This window comes from Mytilus galloprovincialis, chromosome 3, assembly GCF_965363235.1.
Source record: "Mytilus galloprovincialis chromosome 3, xbMytGall1.hap1.1, whole genome shotgun sequence".
Lineage (NCBI taxonomy): Eukaryota > Metazoa > Mollusca > Bivalvia > Mytilida > Mytilidae > Mytilus > Mytilus galloprovincialis.
Window position 1 is genome coordinate 14,314,640 of NC_134840.1, and position 16,820 is coordinate 14,331,459.

The following is a 16,820-nucleotide window of genomic DNA, read 5'->3' on the forward strand; positions in this document are numbered from 1 at the left end:
ATATAATTTAAAACATTTATAATTCTACATATAAATTATTTTCGTTATAGTCAAGTATCATCATTTAAATAAACCAATATATTACGATTTCTTTAAATTTGTATTAAACCATGAATTTTTAAAGTAGATCTACTATAAAACTCATTGATTAAACTTAGGAACCTGACATTTAATTAAAAAAAGGGGGGGGGGGCGACGTTTTCATAAAAGAATATTATGATCACCAATATGATGAAAAATAAATTTATGGTCAAGTAGATGCAATAAAAATATATTCTGAATCCAGATTTCCCCTGTAGTTTGCATTAATAAAAATACAATAATAAATTAAATTTTCATTATACCAATATAAGAACAATGTGTATACAAGTACTTATTATTGTGAATATTAACATATAAACTATCCCCTGTATCCAATCTAAATTCTCCATGTATAAATATATTTTCAAAACTATATCTTTCTTTTGGAGTTTTTACTACTTTGCTTATAAGTTTTTTCTCTTTAGTATTACTAAATGTAGAATTAGTCGCACTCTGGATTAGAGTAATGCGTATTTGGTTGTAAGGCAGTTCGTGGTACGTTTCTTTAAATCGCAGTGATACCGATAAATAGACGTAATACATATTACTGTCTAATATTTGTATTCTATCAGTTGGTGTATTCTTGCCATTCAATTCACACGATTTAGTCGGTACCCAAGGAATGATATCTATAAAGTAGAAAGAAAAAAAAATTGTACATAAATAACTGAAAAATATTACACAAGAATAACTTTATAACTTCGAATTCGAGGATTAATTTTTCTAAATTTGGCAAAACATTTAGGAAAATTTGGTCCTCAATGCTCTTCAACTTCGTATTTTATTTAGCCTTTAAACTTGTAAGATTCAAGCGTCACTGATGAGTCTTTTTATGACATGCATACTAAATTTCAATCTTGGTATCTATGATGAGTTTTTCTGACCAATTGATTTCGCTATCATGTAGAGGCACAACATTTAAGAAATTGCTTAGTAACATAAATACTAGTTCAAGCATATAAGGGGACGACCATTTGATATTCTGGGGGATGGGGGGGCAGGATGATTTGTTTTTGATCGCTTATTTATTTTTTTAAACTAAGAGGACAGATTATTCATTTTTTGCACTATTGAAGCATGATTTTCATTTTCTTTAAAGCAAGGGACTGATTATTCATTTTCACAACTATATTTATGATATTCGAAAACATACAATCTTTAAATGATTTGTTTATTATAAATAATAGATGTATAGTCAAGTCATTATATACCATTTAATCAGAATTAATCATCATCCTCTGCAGAAATGAATCTTTTATATTTCCAACTGAATATACATGTATTGCATATATACATAGTATTAAAGTTTGGTTGTAACTAGCCTTTTTTTTTTTTTAAAGTATTGGCAAACATATTTCGCCGAGCGGAGTGAGGCAAAACATATTTTGAAGGGTTTTGGATTGGAGCCACTGAAGGTCCAAGAAGCTATAGAACAAATGATGCAAAATCATGCTTTCTGGGTGTTCCGAAGACCCTTTCATAATCTGAAAATGCAAGTTTTGTTTTAAAAATATTTTGACAATATTTTGGTCTCAAAGCAAAATGTATAAACTCAGTGTAAGACTTAAGTTTCAAAAGACCAATGTGCATGATAGAGCAAAAGTGGAATTCACATAGTTAAGTCTGTGGCTTCTGTTTTTTTTTAACTCATGATCAAGTTCATAATAAAATTACTAGATTACAAAAGGAATGCAACACTAACAAAATACAGAAGGGCAATGAACAAAAGACAAATAAATAAGAAACATTGATCCCGAAAAATCAGGGCTACATCTGAGGGAAAACAGAACTTGCTTCTTGCAAGGCACTCGCTGTGAACACAATTTTGATATGGAGACAAGCGATTGGTTTTGAAATTTCCTACATGAGGTATTTGCCTCAATGTAGTTACGGCCCTGTTAAAATAAAAGTAAGGTAAGGTTTCCTGAGACAATATACCTCAAGTTAAATGAAACCAATTTTCAGACATTTCAAGTATATTTGAATAATATTTATACTTTTATTATTAAAAAAATTCCCGATTTATTTTGGGAAAAAGATGAATTTATGAAGAATCTGGTGCCATCTCATACTTTCGATAAGACCTGCTGAGTTATTTATTTTCAATACATTGCAAGTCAGGTAATTTATTTTCAAACTACCACAGCACAAAACAATTTATTTTTGTGATTATCAAGGCTGAGTTATTTATTTTCAAAATCCTCCTGCCTCCCCCGCAGAATATCAATCAAGCATCCACTATATATGCCATACCAATTAAGCTACTTTAGATAAAGGTATTTATAGAGGACTGGTATATATTCAAGTGAACACTCAATACTTGCTTTTTGTTAACATTTACCAGGTTCGATCGTGACTAAACGTTTAGGAACCAAGCTATATAAAATATTGAAGAAACCACAATAAACTTAACAAAGCTGAAGTTGAATTGACAATGGAAACGGGGAATGTGAGAAAGAGACAACAACCTGACAAAACAACAGAAAACAACTGAAGACCATCTGTGTGTATTTAACGCAGCAATAAAAATCAGGAGACGAGCTTCAACTGATTCAAACACTTATATCCACATTGACGGCAGAAATTTCCGTCATGGATCTTTTTTTATTCTGCAATTATTTTTATATCCTGTATGTCGATGTTTAAGCTGTTTCTGTATATCTTGCAAAATACAAAATGTAAACTACAAAATCAAAAAAGTGTCTTTTCCAATGTGTTTCAATGAATGAACAATTTATTTAGTAACAATAAGTATATAGCGTGACTAAAACAATTATGAGACAACTCTGCCCAAACTTAACTATTATGTTTATAAAACTTTAAACGGGGATGAAGGACGATCACAGGTGATTGCAATCATCCACGAAAATGAGATAACTAAAAGTATAAACTTTCATATTCAGTTTTAACGTGTCTTTTTGGGTACCTTTATATTATTTACTTGATGTAGCATACCTATTTCTGTAGTTTCTATTTTTTCACTTCCATGATTACATGCTGTATTTTCCACTCCGGATGATCGCCTCCTTTGTTCTCGTAATAACTGCAAAAACAATTAAAAAAAAACTTTATAACTTCCTCGTTATAATTATTGTATTTTTTCTGTGAAAAAAATTACTCATTGGATATTTGTATACCTTATAAATACATGTATATTATTCGTTTTGCTTAGTTGCATATTAAAAAGAAACTAAATGTAGATCTAGCTGATACGGCAAAGTAATCAGACTTAGAAGGCGTTCTACTACAACACTTTACACGCTTTCCATTTATCATGGTTTATGTTACTACGTCTCTTCTTCATCCTTATTTCCAATTATTTACTATAGTTTCTTTTTAGAATGTACTGTTAACCTTTTATTGACTCCTTATTGTTAGTTTTTATCATCATCATAAATATAAAAAAAAAAGATTTGGGGTTATACGTTAAACACGTATGAAATATTTTTATCTGTTGCTCAATAAAGATACAAACATTGTTTGTACTAGTTCAGTACTTTTAAAATCACCAGTTTTAAATTTCAGTAAAATTGCCAATACAATTATAGTGAAAACAGAAGTACTATAAATGTATATTTCTTATGTATAGTACACTCTAGTACTGTAACATTATGGTGTAAAATAGTAAAATAAATGGAACAAACACTTCACCATCACTTAGCTGCATTTCCAAACACTAGAATTTTAGTACTAAAAAGAACATGTGCAAACGTAGATGAGTACCAAAGAATGTTCGCAGTTACTGACAGGAAATTGGAATACTTAACCTGTTGCCAAAAAACATACACTCTTATAGTATTGGTCATGCATACTTTACAAAAACTATATATTTGAAGAAACTTCATATACAAATTAATTTTTTTAAATCTTTCCATTGTTTATTAATTGTTACATAAATTTATTGAGTTCGCAGTCATATTTTATTAGTTTAAAATTCAGGCAATGATTTTTTTTTCATAAGGAATACAAACATAAAACAAACATCGGTAATTTTAGTGAATTTCATTTATATAGCATAGTTTCTTAGATGTGCTGATTTTATATCATTCTTTTCGATTGACTATTATGATCGTGTAGTACACGATTTATATTTATTAAGTTCTCACCATTCCATACAGCAATGCATATTGGCTCGAATCTCTTACACAACAGGTAAAAGTCTGACGATCAGATATATCATGGTACACATATTTAGCACAACCAGAATGGGGCACGTCTTCTCGTCGTAGTGTAAAACACAGGTTTGTTTCATCTAAAGACATATATCTCCACGAATCACTGTCAGTGACTTGTTTAATTTTTAAGGAAAATTCATAAATTTGAATGAAAGTGAATACGCTATATCCTAAGATTCCTAGAAACAGGAATAACGACACAATGCAAAATATTATTAATATACATGTTCTAGTAGATCTATATGAACATTCTATTAAAGAAATGTTTTTGTTACGGTTTTGATTTTCTTGTAGCTGGACAGGAATATGAATACTGAGGGCCGTCTGTTCAATGCCCTGCCATGCACTGTCATTAATATCTGTTTGCATTCTGTTCAAAAGATAAAATTGTCTTCCGGAATTTTATGGTGTTGAGGTTTGTTTCTTTTTATATACTTTAAAGCATTGACATACTTTTACATTTTCTAAATATTTATATTGTATTCTTACGGAAATCTCCAATAATAAAAGGGAAACTGGTCACTAAAAATAGATGTTAAAACTATCTTTAGGAAATACAACAATAAATTATCGAATGAAAATCAAAATAGGTTTCCAGATCTACTGAGCTAATATTAACCTCTCATTTTACTGAGATTTTAAATATATTTATAAGATAAACCAAAAAGTCAAGATGTATACTTTACGGTCATGTAAAATAGGGTATATTTAGAATCTAATATTAAACCAATTGTGATGCTATGAATTTAACGAATAAGTTTTTCCTTAAAATAATATAGCATATAGTGTAAAGTTCACGAAAATTTCTTTGGGTTAAAACTAAACATTTAGCTTAATATTTGTTGGTAAATATGGTTTGTGTTTTTTATTAGGGAGTTTTTTCTTCTTCGTACTATTATTATCATTATTCGTGTATTTTTTTCTTTTGTTTGGGTTTTATGCATATGTATATTTTTCGCTCAATTGCAATGGTCTTGAATTCATAGATTTTCTTTTTGGTGAGAGTACAAATGTTTTAATCGCCCATTCAATACTTTCTTTTCGTCGAATATATAGTTAAATGTTTGTGACTAAAAAGGTGGTCTAAATAATTACGTTTCACGAATATTTAAACGCAGATTTACTGTAATAACTTATACAATATTAATGAATGATATGTATCGCCATTCATTTTCAGTTAACACGTCGACTTAAACTGAGAATTCGTAGCTATTTTTTCATTTAAAACACAACAATATCTTGGAAGTTTAGCGCAGTTTGTAGACACAAATCGGAGTTAACAAATTCAAACAAGTCTACAGATATTGTTAAAACTTTCCAAGATTAACATTTTAGACATGTTAGACGTGTTAAAAGAAATGAAAACAAAGAAAATAAGCATTGACCTTCCATTTTTCAAACTTTTCAGAAGAGGATAATTTCTTGGCGGTATGATAACATTGAGTTTCATAATAGCAATGAGAATTATCACCGACTGGAAACTGTGAATCTCCAAACATGACATCACAGGATATGTCCGTATAGAACGTTAACAGTACAGTGGTCTCAATATATCAAAATGACTCCCCAAATTTGTCTCCAGTTTGTCCAAATCTTAATTTGTTTTCTAATTTGTTTTGATTAATTATATCCTAGACCAAAGATCATAGGAATCAAAATGTATTTTTTTGTTTAGAGTGTATGGAAATGAAATCTGAATGAATGAATGAACTTTATTCTCACAAAACTACATGTCATAGTTACAGAGAAAATATATATTTACAATTACATATATGTTTATATGTTCAAAAACGTACAGAGTATTTATCCTCCTATTTTGTACAACGACATAATACATTTAAATTTTCGGAACTAATATCATGTACACGAAAACCAGTCCTGAAGAAACTTTGTTTATTTATAAAAAATATTAATACTTGTGCTTGTCCTCCTGGCTAGAGACTTCTGTAACCTCTCTCCTTGTTTTGTATATATGGTAAATAGTTATTGTTGTTATCTCTGTACTGATGTAATGCATTGGCTTTATGAGAATAAAGATATGATATATGATATATAAGCATGCACATGTGTGAACAACAAAAAACCGTAACTTAACTTGGAGGACTGATTTTCACCTGTACTGTTTTTATAAACTTACATATTTTTTCTAAAATGATAGTATTGTCTGAATTAAATTAACTATCAAATTTGTATGTATTTGGATTTTTACAGCAATATTCAGTTAAAAATTTCTTTCTCTCTCAATCTAAAGATTTACAAGTCATTATATAATGATATTCGTCACCGATTTCACTTGAATTGCACAGATGACAAAGTCTGTCGTTTCGTGACAAGCCTCGCCATCTTCCCGTCTCAAATGGTAAACGGTGACTTCTACATCTAAATTTGCAGTATACAAATAATAAATTACTAGGCAATATGTTGAGATAATTCTAAAATTTCAGATTATTTAAAAACAATTTATAACATAGACATTTAGGTAAGGTTCTATCTGTGACAAACATAATTGTGTGAACTGATCTTTATCTGTATTTTAGGATTGTCGAAATACTAAATTAATTATGTTAATTTGGATGACAAGTATTTGGGTCATATCTTTTTGTCAACCATCTTTGATGAACACATTTTGTTTCTGTGGATTTATTGCAACCGATGCTCCTTACATATTGTAGTTCGTTCAAAATACAGTCATATTTTAGATTAACTGCTCTACGTCGATAGAAACATTTCTACTTTAAATACTAGTAAACCATGTAAACTGTGTTTGTTCCGAGAATCATCATCGTGTTATTTTTTCGTTAAATAATTAAGCATTTTCTAAGTATACTGCCGAAATTTACCAAGTTTAACTTGCTTTAAATTATTCAAATATAAACAGTATTAACTGTCCTTTCCTAGATTAAGTTATTTTTTTATGGGGATCTCCCGACCAAAATTAACAAACAAAAGGTACAATTGTTCCCTTTTAAATGTTAATTTTCCTTTTTTGATGATGACGTGTCTCTGGCACCATCTTACGGTGTTTATATTCCAAAACTTGTTCGATATGATCCTGTCTGTTGGGACGTTTTGGATTTTATTGAACGTAATCTATGAATCATAACTACTAGTAAATTTTTAAGTCAGGGATTTCGTTATCACAAGTTACTTAAAACCTATTCAAAATTTTACTATAGATATAAAGATTTGGGGATGACGTTTTGTTGTACCTGTATACAACTTATTTCAAACGGGATAGCACATCATTATTCCCCGAAAGGTATCACCATCACAGTAGTCAAAACTTTGGTGTTGACATATGAATATCAATTATATGGTAATTTTTATAAATTTACTGTTTGCAAAAGTATAAATTATTCAAACTACTAAGGATTTTCTTATCCCTGTAAAGATAACCTTAGCCGTATTTGCCATAACTTTTGGGAATTTTGAGTAAAAAATTTTCTTCAACTTTGTACTTCTTTGGCTTTATAACTTTTTTTTCTGAGCGTCACTAATGAGTCTTATGTAGACGAAACGCGCAATATATGCCTGGTACCTATGATAACTATTTACATCACTGGGTCGATGCCACTACTAGGTACATGTTTTGTCCCCTTGACCAGCCCAGTAGTCAGCACTTCGGTGTTGACACGAATATCAATCAAATGGTTATTTTTATAAATTTATTGTTTGCAAAAGTATGAGCTATTCAGAATACAAAGGATTTTCTTATCCCAAGCGTATATAACCTTAGACGTATTTGACACAACTTTTGAAGTTTTGGGTCATCAATGCTCTTCAACTTTGTACTTGTTTGGCTTTATATCTTTTTTATTTATCTGAACGTCACTGATGAGTCTTATGTAGACGAAACGCGCGTCTGGTGTATTGAATTATAAGCCTGATACCTTTGATAATATTTACGGTTAAATAAAGTTGTTCTAAAAGTTTACCAATTCAACACTCTAGTAGGATCTTTGAATATTGTGTTTATTGGTAATAATTTGATTTTGTTATCAGTAAATTAAAAAGAGACTTAGTATTATTGTTATATACATATGCACTTTCATCGCTCTACAATATGTCAATATCTGTATCTTGGCATTACACAAGGTTGTGTTTCTCAATATGTTTCTGACTTGTTTATAATATATTCATTGTTTGTTGTATGTGTACTGATTGATCATTTAGTCTTTGAAGCATGATATTTTTATAACTTGTCATTACTAGGCCAAAAAAGTTGGAAACTTAGTAATCTTTATATAAAAAAGAAGGTGGGTATAAAATTAACAACTATAGGCCAGAGTAAGGCATTTGATTGAACAAAGCCAATATCGCACAGTAAGCTAACAGGACCCGACAATGGAAATGCAAAACATTAATTATAATTAGAGATATTTAAAAAATAATATACTTTTAGGCACCTTGAATATTTGATGTAGAACAAATTTGTTTGTTGTACTATCGTTGAAATTGGGTTTTGTAAAGTTTTGTTTGCCACAGTGGATCTATCATTTCTCCCAATTTTTGGTTCACTTTTACCCTTGACTAGTTTCTTCTGGATATGGATCTGAGTTTTGTTCTAGATCTTAATTTTTCCGGGTATTTCATTTTGTAATGTTTTTTTTATTTTCATATGAGTAAAAGTTGTGGCAAACATATATATTTCATATTGATGTATACTTGATACTTGCAGAACCTTTAAATAACAAATACTTTTAAAAATCTGAAATGAAATTTTGAATAGATCGTCTAATGAAAATTTAACCTTTGTTTCTACTTAGAGTTTACGTGTTTTTTTAAGTTAAAACTAAACTTCACATTATATACTTCCCTGTCATGTTTAATATTAAACAAGAAGGAAAAATAATCCAGTGCATGGACATCTCTTCGAGTCAAAACTCAAGTAGTGTAGGGAAGTTCCTAAGTTAGATTTGTAAGGGGGTTTAGGGAGGATTTTATCATTGCTCTTAATGATTCATGTCGTGTTTTATGGGGGTAATTTGTTTTATTCTATTTCGTTTGGTTTTAGTATTTATACAGATGCTAAGTACTATGTGAATTGGCATTGTCTTCTGATCCTCGAATTAAGGTAAATAAATGACTGCAGATTTTTTCAATATCCGTTGGACACTATTTCCATTGCCTGACAAAATATATGTTTCCTTTTTGGAACGACAGATCCGGGGAATACATTTCGGATTAAACACACTTAATTTTACTATGTTCGAAGCGCTGGTTATAATTTATATCATCATTTACACACTTTAATATTTTATAATCCAATTGGCATTAATATATGAGAATTTAAATAACTAATGATATAAAAAAAATTAAGAAACAGCCTATGATCATAATACTTTCATTAAATATTATACAGGATGTCAATTTTAAAATAAAAATCTTACTTTCTGAAGTTAGAAACTGTGTTAGGTCTTAAAATAATTTTCAGTAAATGTAAGAAGTAAAACATGTGAATTTCCATACGTTGAGTATGGAACTGGCTAACATATCATCAACAGTTGTATTCCGTCAATATTAATACCAAAAAAATATTCCAAACCTTTTTAAATCTGCTGCCATCGAAGCAGTTGCCATACAAGGAACCATAATCAGATGTTGAATGTCAAAACAAAGCAATCAAAAAGGTAAACATATGAATCTACTGGATCCAATGCAATTGTTATGTATCAAAAGAGAGACGAACGATACCAAAGGGACAGTTAAACTCATAAATCGAAAATAAACTGACAACGCCATGGCTAAATATGAAAAAGACAGACTAATTCGTTTGTTCGAACTCAGCTTGTTTAGCTATTAAATGGAATAAATGTCAGATTAAAAACACAAAAATGAAGACACAATATATGTGTGCAATAACATTGCCCTGGTATCAGCCCTAGACTCCCATATCAAGCCAGAGGGCTTTAGCCCGAGGGCTTGATATGGGTCGTGGGCTGATACCAGGGACCATATGAAAAATGACGTGTAATAATCTATTTATCACATATTTTTAAGCAAGAGAAAACAAATAGCTTACACCAAATTATGTTTGATATTTCATCAAAAATCAAAAAGATATTTAACGAAAATAAAATAAAAAATGTATCACTGTGAGTTTAAAAAAGTTCGTATCACAGTAGGTAAACAACGTTTTGTGAAAAGTTTCAGAAATGATTAACAATAAATATATTAATTCTAAGAATTGCAAATATTAAACGACTTTAAAATGTTACATTACAAATGTTAAAAATGCTTAAGAAGAATTCTATATCGCTACTCATTCCAGTGTGGCGTCATATATTTTATAAATTCTTTATGACGTCAAAATTTTACGGGAACTTTTGTGATTTTCACTGTTGATTTCTACTTTTTTCTTCTACAGCAGATTCGTAACTTTCTAAATTTCTTTTCATTGTGTTCAACTTGTTTACAAATAGTCTTTGATTGACAGTTTACCGGAAGTTAAACTCGGGGGCTTGATATGGATTTCGAGGGCTGATATCGATATCGGCCCCGAGGGCTGATAACCAACCTTGACTTCCGGCTATTATTGGCCATGCAAAAACGTACATATCAGTACAAAATATGTGATAAAACGTATTATTAAATAATACGATTAAAACAGCCCTAATACGGATAAATCGGCATGTGCAATACTGATAACGTTCCACTGTCGATATAAATCAAGAGCTCATATTGCTTTTAGAACAGGGCCAATACAGATAAAAGCTGTATTGGCCCATGGGCTCATACGGACGTTTACTTCCGGTTTCAATTTTCCAACGCCATTACTTTAAATAACTTTGGAGGTACATTTGTGTAATCATAAAATAAAAAGGTTAAATGATTTGCAATGTTTTGTAACGTCTTGCAGTCTTGAAACGGAAATAATTCACAGCCTTTTCGAGTACGACTTTCTATTATTGACACTGTTGCATTTCCGTTAAACAATCATCACATTCAAAACGCAGACGATCCAAGACAGAGTAAGAATAGTTAAACTGTCTGATTTATTCTTCCCAGTTACTTTATATTTGCTACATAAAATGAATTGTAATAGCATTTTATTAAGTACTTGGACGAGGAATCAGAAATTTCATCTGACAATGTTGACAAGAATGATGATGTAAAAGCGAAAAGCAGTGACGAGTTCAGATATGAAATGATTTCTGTATCTTCTTTATGGTAAGTCCTTTATTCTTATTGAAAGAATATGAATCTTACAAATTTGACAGTTCATACAAATTTGTCTTTTGAAATATTGGCCGCTGATCACATTATGACACATATCAATGACATACATGTAACTCTGTAAGCTGGATTCATAGCAAGTCAGTATTTAAAAAATCATTGGCACTGTAAACATACATTGTGAACAGATCATAAATCATGTTATGGAGTGGTATTTGCGAAAAATACCAGTCAAGGGGCTGTGAAATTTCCCGAGCCTGCAAGGCGATGGAAATCGGTCCCAAGACTCGTATTTTTCGCAAATACCACTCCATAACGGTCCATAACATGATATATCTATTTAATTACACCGAATAGTTAAGGACTAAAATTCTCTGTACAGGTGAAGTTAATTTTTTTCTTTTACTTGTAAGCTGTAATTCATAAACATGTTTATGCATAATTTTGAGGATAAATAAGTGGATATTATCATAGAACCGCGGGAATTATGCATGTACTAATACGTGTTACCTCTCTTTTTCTATGTAACGTCATATCCGAAACAAAATGGCGGAAATATACCCGGGAGGGTAAAAAACAGGCAATTTGGTTTGAAATGAGGAAAAAATGTTAGAATATGCGAAAAATACACTGGCTACCAACGGTTGAACCAATAAAATTCTGGCATTCTGATATTAGGTGTAATTATGCATGTAATTCAGGATTCATTGCCAGTCCGTATTGGAAATATTGGCCCTATATTCACATCATTGCCAGTCCGTATTGGAAATATTGGCCCTATATTCACATCTGATGTATGTAATACAGCATTCAGAACAAGTCTGTATTGAAAACGTTGGATTATTTAATAAAAGTGTTATGAACTGGCTGTTTCTGTATTGGCACTGGTATAGATTCTCGGTCAGCTGTATTGGCCCTCGACCCTACGGGTCTCGAGGCCAATACAGCAAACCTTGAATCTATACCAGTGCCAATACAGAAACAGCCAGTTAATAACACTATATTATTGCTCGTTACTATTTCAGCTCTGTTATCCTTAGCTTTTAAATATTCGGCTTTGCATGTTCTTGGTGAGGGAGATTCCAGAAAAGTGCTTCGGACTCTAACAATTAAGAAATTTACGTTTATTTTCAAAAAATTTTAATTAAAAGTTTAATAAAAAAATCAAATGATAAAACAATGTTTAAAATTATTAGTAAGTTGCGATGGTATTAATATAAGGGGACCAACAACTTTTCCTTTCAAGTGATTATGAAATTGTCTACATTTATTTGTATTAATGTTTTTTTACAGAAATAAACGGATACATTGCAATTTTACGTCCGTGTGGCAACATCTGTACCAGATAATGTCACCGAAAAATGTGTAGTAATTTTCAACATACGGACTTTAATAATAGAAGTTTGTTGAAGACCGGTTGAAATTTCAATTCAAGTCTGCATATAACGGCTGATATATAAGATGTGGCGTCAAACTAGTAAGTTTTGCAAAGCTAAACAAATTGGAATTTCTTTTTCTATTTGATTTCAAGCTTTACGGATATAGCAATAAAGAACCAACGCCATTCTTAAATAAATGGGTTACTGTTTGTAGGTTAAAACTATTTTCTAATTCATTGATTTGAAATTTTAAATGGAATTAGAGCATAGATTCGTTTCGCATGTTATATTTCTTATGGTTTCTTTTATATTGGAAAATGTACTGTTTCCTCTTATTCCGTCTACACTATGCACGTTTTATGTCTATGCCAATTTTGTGTTTGTATTTTTTCTTTTAAAATTCTGTACAGTTAATGTTTTTGTGATTACCATTGCTATAATAACATCGAGAAAATAGTTGGAGATTGATTTAATTAATAAATGAACAAATTGTCAAAATATATTACTTACTTCAAATATAATGATATGAAATAAACATGAAGCATAACAATAAGAAACTGTTTGATATTCCTAAATATTTTATCTATGTACACAAGCATTACACATTAAAAAACATTTACAAATGTATCTTACCCAAATGATTAATGCACAATGGAAGTAAAATTGTCTCTAACAACAACATTTATAAATATATTAATTCTTTACAAACAACCATATTATCACAAAGGTTATATCATGTTGTACTCATTACTTGATCTTGTAAAATCCAATAACTGAGGCTTCCTCATAGTTATACAGGTATTTAGAATTCTTCACTTCTATATATATGAATTCCCCTTTTTGCAAGTTAAATGCTCCATAGAAAAAAACATTTTCAAAGCTTTGGAACTCTTTCCTCACATTAACAGTCTTGTGCATAAGTTCTACGTCATTCATACTGTCTAATGTACCATTGACAGGCCGTCGGTAAAGTTTTATTCGTATTTGGTGATTAGGTAGATTCTTGTATGTTTTCTCAAACCTAATAGCCAAAGATATATATACACTATACATGTAAGATTCATTTATTTTGAAGAGACTGGCATTCGTGGCTTTCCCATTTATTTCACACTCCTTTACTGGTTTCCAAATTAAGGTGCCTAAATATAAATGATAAAACATTATTTATTTAATATAGTTCATTGTCGGTTACATTTGTTTATATTCTTGAACACTGTTGGATAAGTGAATATTTTCATATTTATGATTTATTGAATATAATATCAACTTGTAGAAATTATTTAAATATAACAAATAGAAAAAAGTGCAATATAGAATTTAGACACTGTGATTGCAATATTTTCACTTTAAGTATCTATATATAATGTTCAATTTATTCACTACATGTGTATGAATAATATGTAGGGTAAGTGATATAAGGAATACATTTCCGCAAAGACCCTTTAACATTCTGTATAGTGCAAATGCATTAGATCGAACATCCATGCATGGCCAATAGCACAAATAAAACTGGTTTTGATGGAATGAGACCAATTTTCAGCACATATCAAATGTCGTAGAAGCTTTGATGGTTCAAGAAACATTTATATAAAAATAAAAACTTCAAGGGAAACTCAATAAGAAAATCCATTAACGAATAGAAAAACCAAAAGTTCAAACACATCAGACAAATATAAAACAACTGTCATATTCCTGTTTTGAGTAAAACTTAGCTGTAATCATTTCTACTACTAGTATCTAAATAAAAATAAAATCGAAACTAGAAATAGACTCAATTATATAGTTTTCAAATGTAGTCAAGAGTTCACTTATTATATATTTTTATATGCCAAACAATATAATTTTCCTCATACATCACATTTTTGTTTCACCACAAAGGAGGAAATGAATACCACTTATGGATACTTACCGTTGTGTAAAACTTCCGATAAGGCTTTTGAGTGGGTACATTTGCCATTGTTTACAGCGGATGCACGACGACTTTGCTCTTCATTCATCTAAAATAAATATCTAAATATAAAATATATCAATGATGGTGATAGCATTACTTCCTGGGTTTAATTTTATTCTGTAACATTGGTGCCATTAGCATTTTCATTTTTTATTTCCGCAAAACATTAGGTATCTAGGACAAATGTGAACAAATTGATGATCACAACATTTTAATTTGACACTTTATTCATCAAGACCTTTGATATAATGTTTATAACATCAATCCATAACATACCAAAAGTTAGGGCATCAATTAGTTTTACCTCACAAAAGAACTTATGTAATCTTTAAAAATGAAAAAAAAATAATTTATGCTTCTTTTTAGAAACATTTTGACTTCGTTCACCAATTTTCGATCACTTTCAGATACACTTACCAATTGATAAAGAAAGGAATATTGCCTAGAATCCCTAACGCAACATGTGTAATTTTTATCACCAGAAATATCATTAAATATATGTTTAGCACAACCAGAATGCTGAAGATCTTTTCCAGATAAGGTTACACATAATGTTGTTTCATCGGTGAACTTCCACGAATCCAACCTTGAATCATCCAATGATTCTGCTGACCAGTGATAAACGTCCGAAACTATCTTAATACCGTAGCCTAATAGTCCAAGTGATACCGCAGATGAAATAAGGCAACACATAAGTAAACAGGTTACCACACAACACTTTGAATACTGACATGAGGTAGATATTTGCTGAGTTTCACCTTCTACTGTGAACACCACCTGTTGCCTTGGTTGAGACATGGTCCTTGGTGGTGCCGATGGCAATACTGTTTGTCCTATTACTAATTCTTCATTTGTTCTATTATCTAGACTAGAGTATCTTTGGCCTTCTACAACATGTGGTCCTTCCATGTCTGTATTTACTATAAATTATCAATCCAAATTTTCAATATTTTTTCAATGCCTTTTTACAATCATTATTTCTCTCCGGTAACTTGTAACTCATTAAAGTCAAAACTTTAAAACTGATTGTTTTCTAATACCAATACCACAAAGAATAGATTGTGTTATATCTCTGATTTTATATATGATCAAATTAGGAAATGCCGAACATTAAAGTAGGTCAAGGAAGGAAGTTCAAATTTTCTCATTCATGATTGTTTCTGAAAGTCGTGACGTAGATTTTGCAGAATTATATTTATCATCAACTGGTATTTTGTGGAAGTCTTTTTCCGAATATATTTGACACGTTAAACTTTGTAATATACATAAATAGTACGAAGGTTAAGTAAAACATGAACGTGTTTTCATTTTCTTTTTAAACGCTCAATTTGGCACATAGACCTTGCGGCACTGCATGGAGAAAGTTTTTGATGGGGTTCGTGGTACTCAGTCTGTAGTTTTTCATGCTATGTTATGTTATGTAGTGTTTTTTTTTTCATTTTTATTGATGGCGTTGTCAGTTTATTTTCTACTATTGAGTTTGAATGTCCCTCTGGTATTCTTCATCTCTGTTTTAAATCCATAACAACCCAAAATGTTGTGTATGTACGTTCCTGTTAAGCTTCTTCTTCACTTACATTTAGACAGGAACATATGCAAGGCGTGTTTCTGTATAGCCAAATAGCATGCATAGACATATGATCTGTGCTTTTGTATAAATAAAGGCAACAGTAGTATACCACTGTTCGAATATAATATTGATGTATTCTTCGGTAAATTCGTTTTTAACTGCGATTACATAGATGCATAAAATACTGAAATGTCATCAATAACTTTTACTTCACAAAAGAACTTGTGTAATCTTTAATGATTAAAATATATAGATATGTTACTTTTAGGAAACATTTTGCCACCATTAACAATCCCTCGATTGATTTCAGATACACTTACTAATTGATAAAGAAAGAAAATAATATGAGTTTGATTGTCGTCTGGTAAGTTTGGCCTATCTTTTTTTTTTTATTTCTCTACAACCCGAAATGTTGTGTCTTTATGTTCCTATAAAACCGTGTATCACTTTTGAACAGCCATATACTACTGTCACCACTATTGGATAAT

General features: G+C 30.5%; 1 protein-coding gene and 1 long non-coding RNA gene across 2 annotated transcripts; both read right to left on the minus strand.

Moving 5' to 3' along the window:
• Nucleotides 1-256: 256 nt before the first annotated feature.
• LOC143066328 (uncharacterized) lies at nucleotides 257-4,780 on the minus strand. Its single transcript, XR_012975556.1, has 3 exons — nucleotides 4,188-4,780; nucleotides 3,037-3,124; nucleotides 257-710 (listed from the first exon to the last, which is right to left on the minus strand). It is a non-coding gene; the product is annotated as an uncharacterized LOC143066328 (long non-coding RNA).
• An 8,591-nt stretch (nucleotides 4,781-13,371) lies between these two features.
• LOC143067238 (uncharacterized) lies at nucleotides 13,372-15,812 on the minus strand. Its single transcript, XM_076240345.1, has 3 exons — nucleotides 15,180-15,812; nucleotides 14,721-14,808; nucleotides 13,372-13,950 (listed from the first exon to the last, which is right to left on the minus strand). The coding sequence occupies exons 1-3, from the start codon at nucleotides 15,669-15,671 to the stop codon at nucleotides 13,559-13,561; spliced, it is 972 nt and encodes a 323-aa protein (XP_076096460.1). The 5' UTR covers nucleotides 15,672-15,812; the 3' UTR covers nucleotides 13,372-13,558.
• Between the last annotated feature and the right edge of the window lie 1,008 nt (nucleotides 15,813-16,820).

What these genes read in the sequence shown, in the direction of transcription:
- LOC143067238 (XM_076240345.1), bottom strand. Translation starts at nt 15,671, where the DNA reads ATGGAAGGACCACATGTTGTAGAAGGCCAAAGATACTCTAGTCTAGAT. An exon ending in ATTCCTTTCTTTATCAATTG is followed by an intron (nt 14,809 to 15,179) that starts GTAAGTGTATCT and finishes TATTTATTTTAG; the next exon opens with ATGAATGAAGAGCAAAGTCG. An exon ending in ATCGGAAGTTTTACACAACG is followed by an intron (nt 13,951 to 14,720) that starts GTAAGTATCCAT and finishes ATTTATATTTAG; the next exon opens with GCACCTTAATTTGGAAACCA.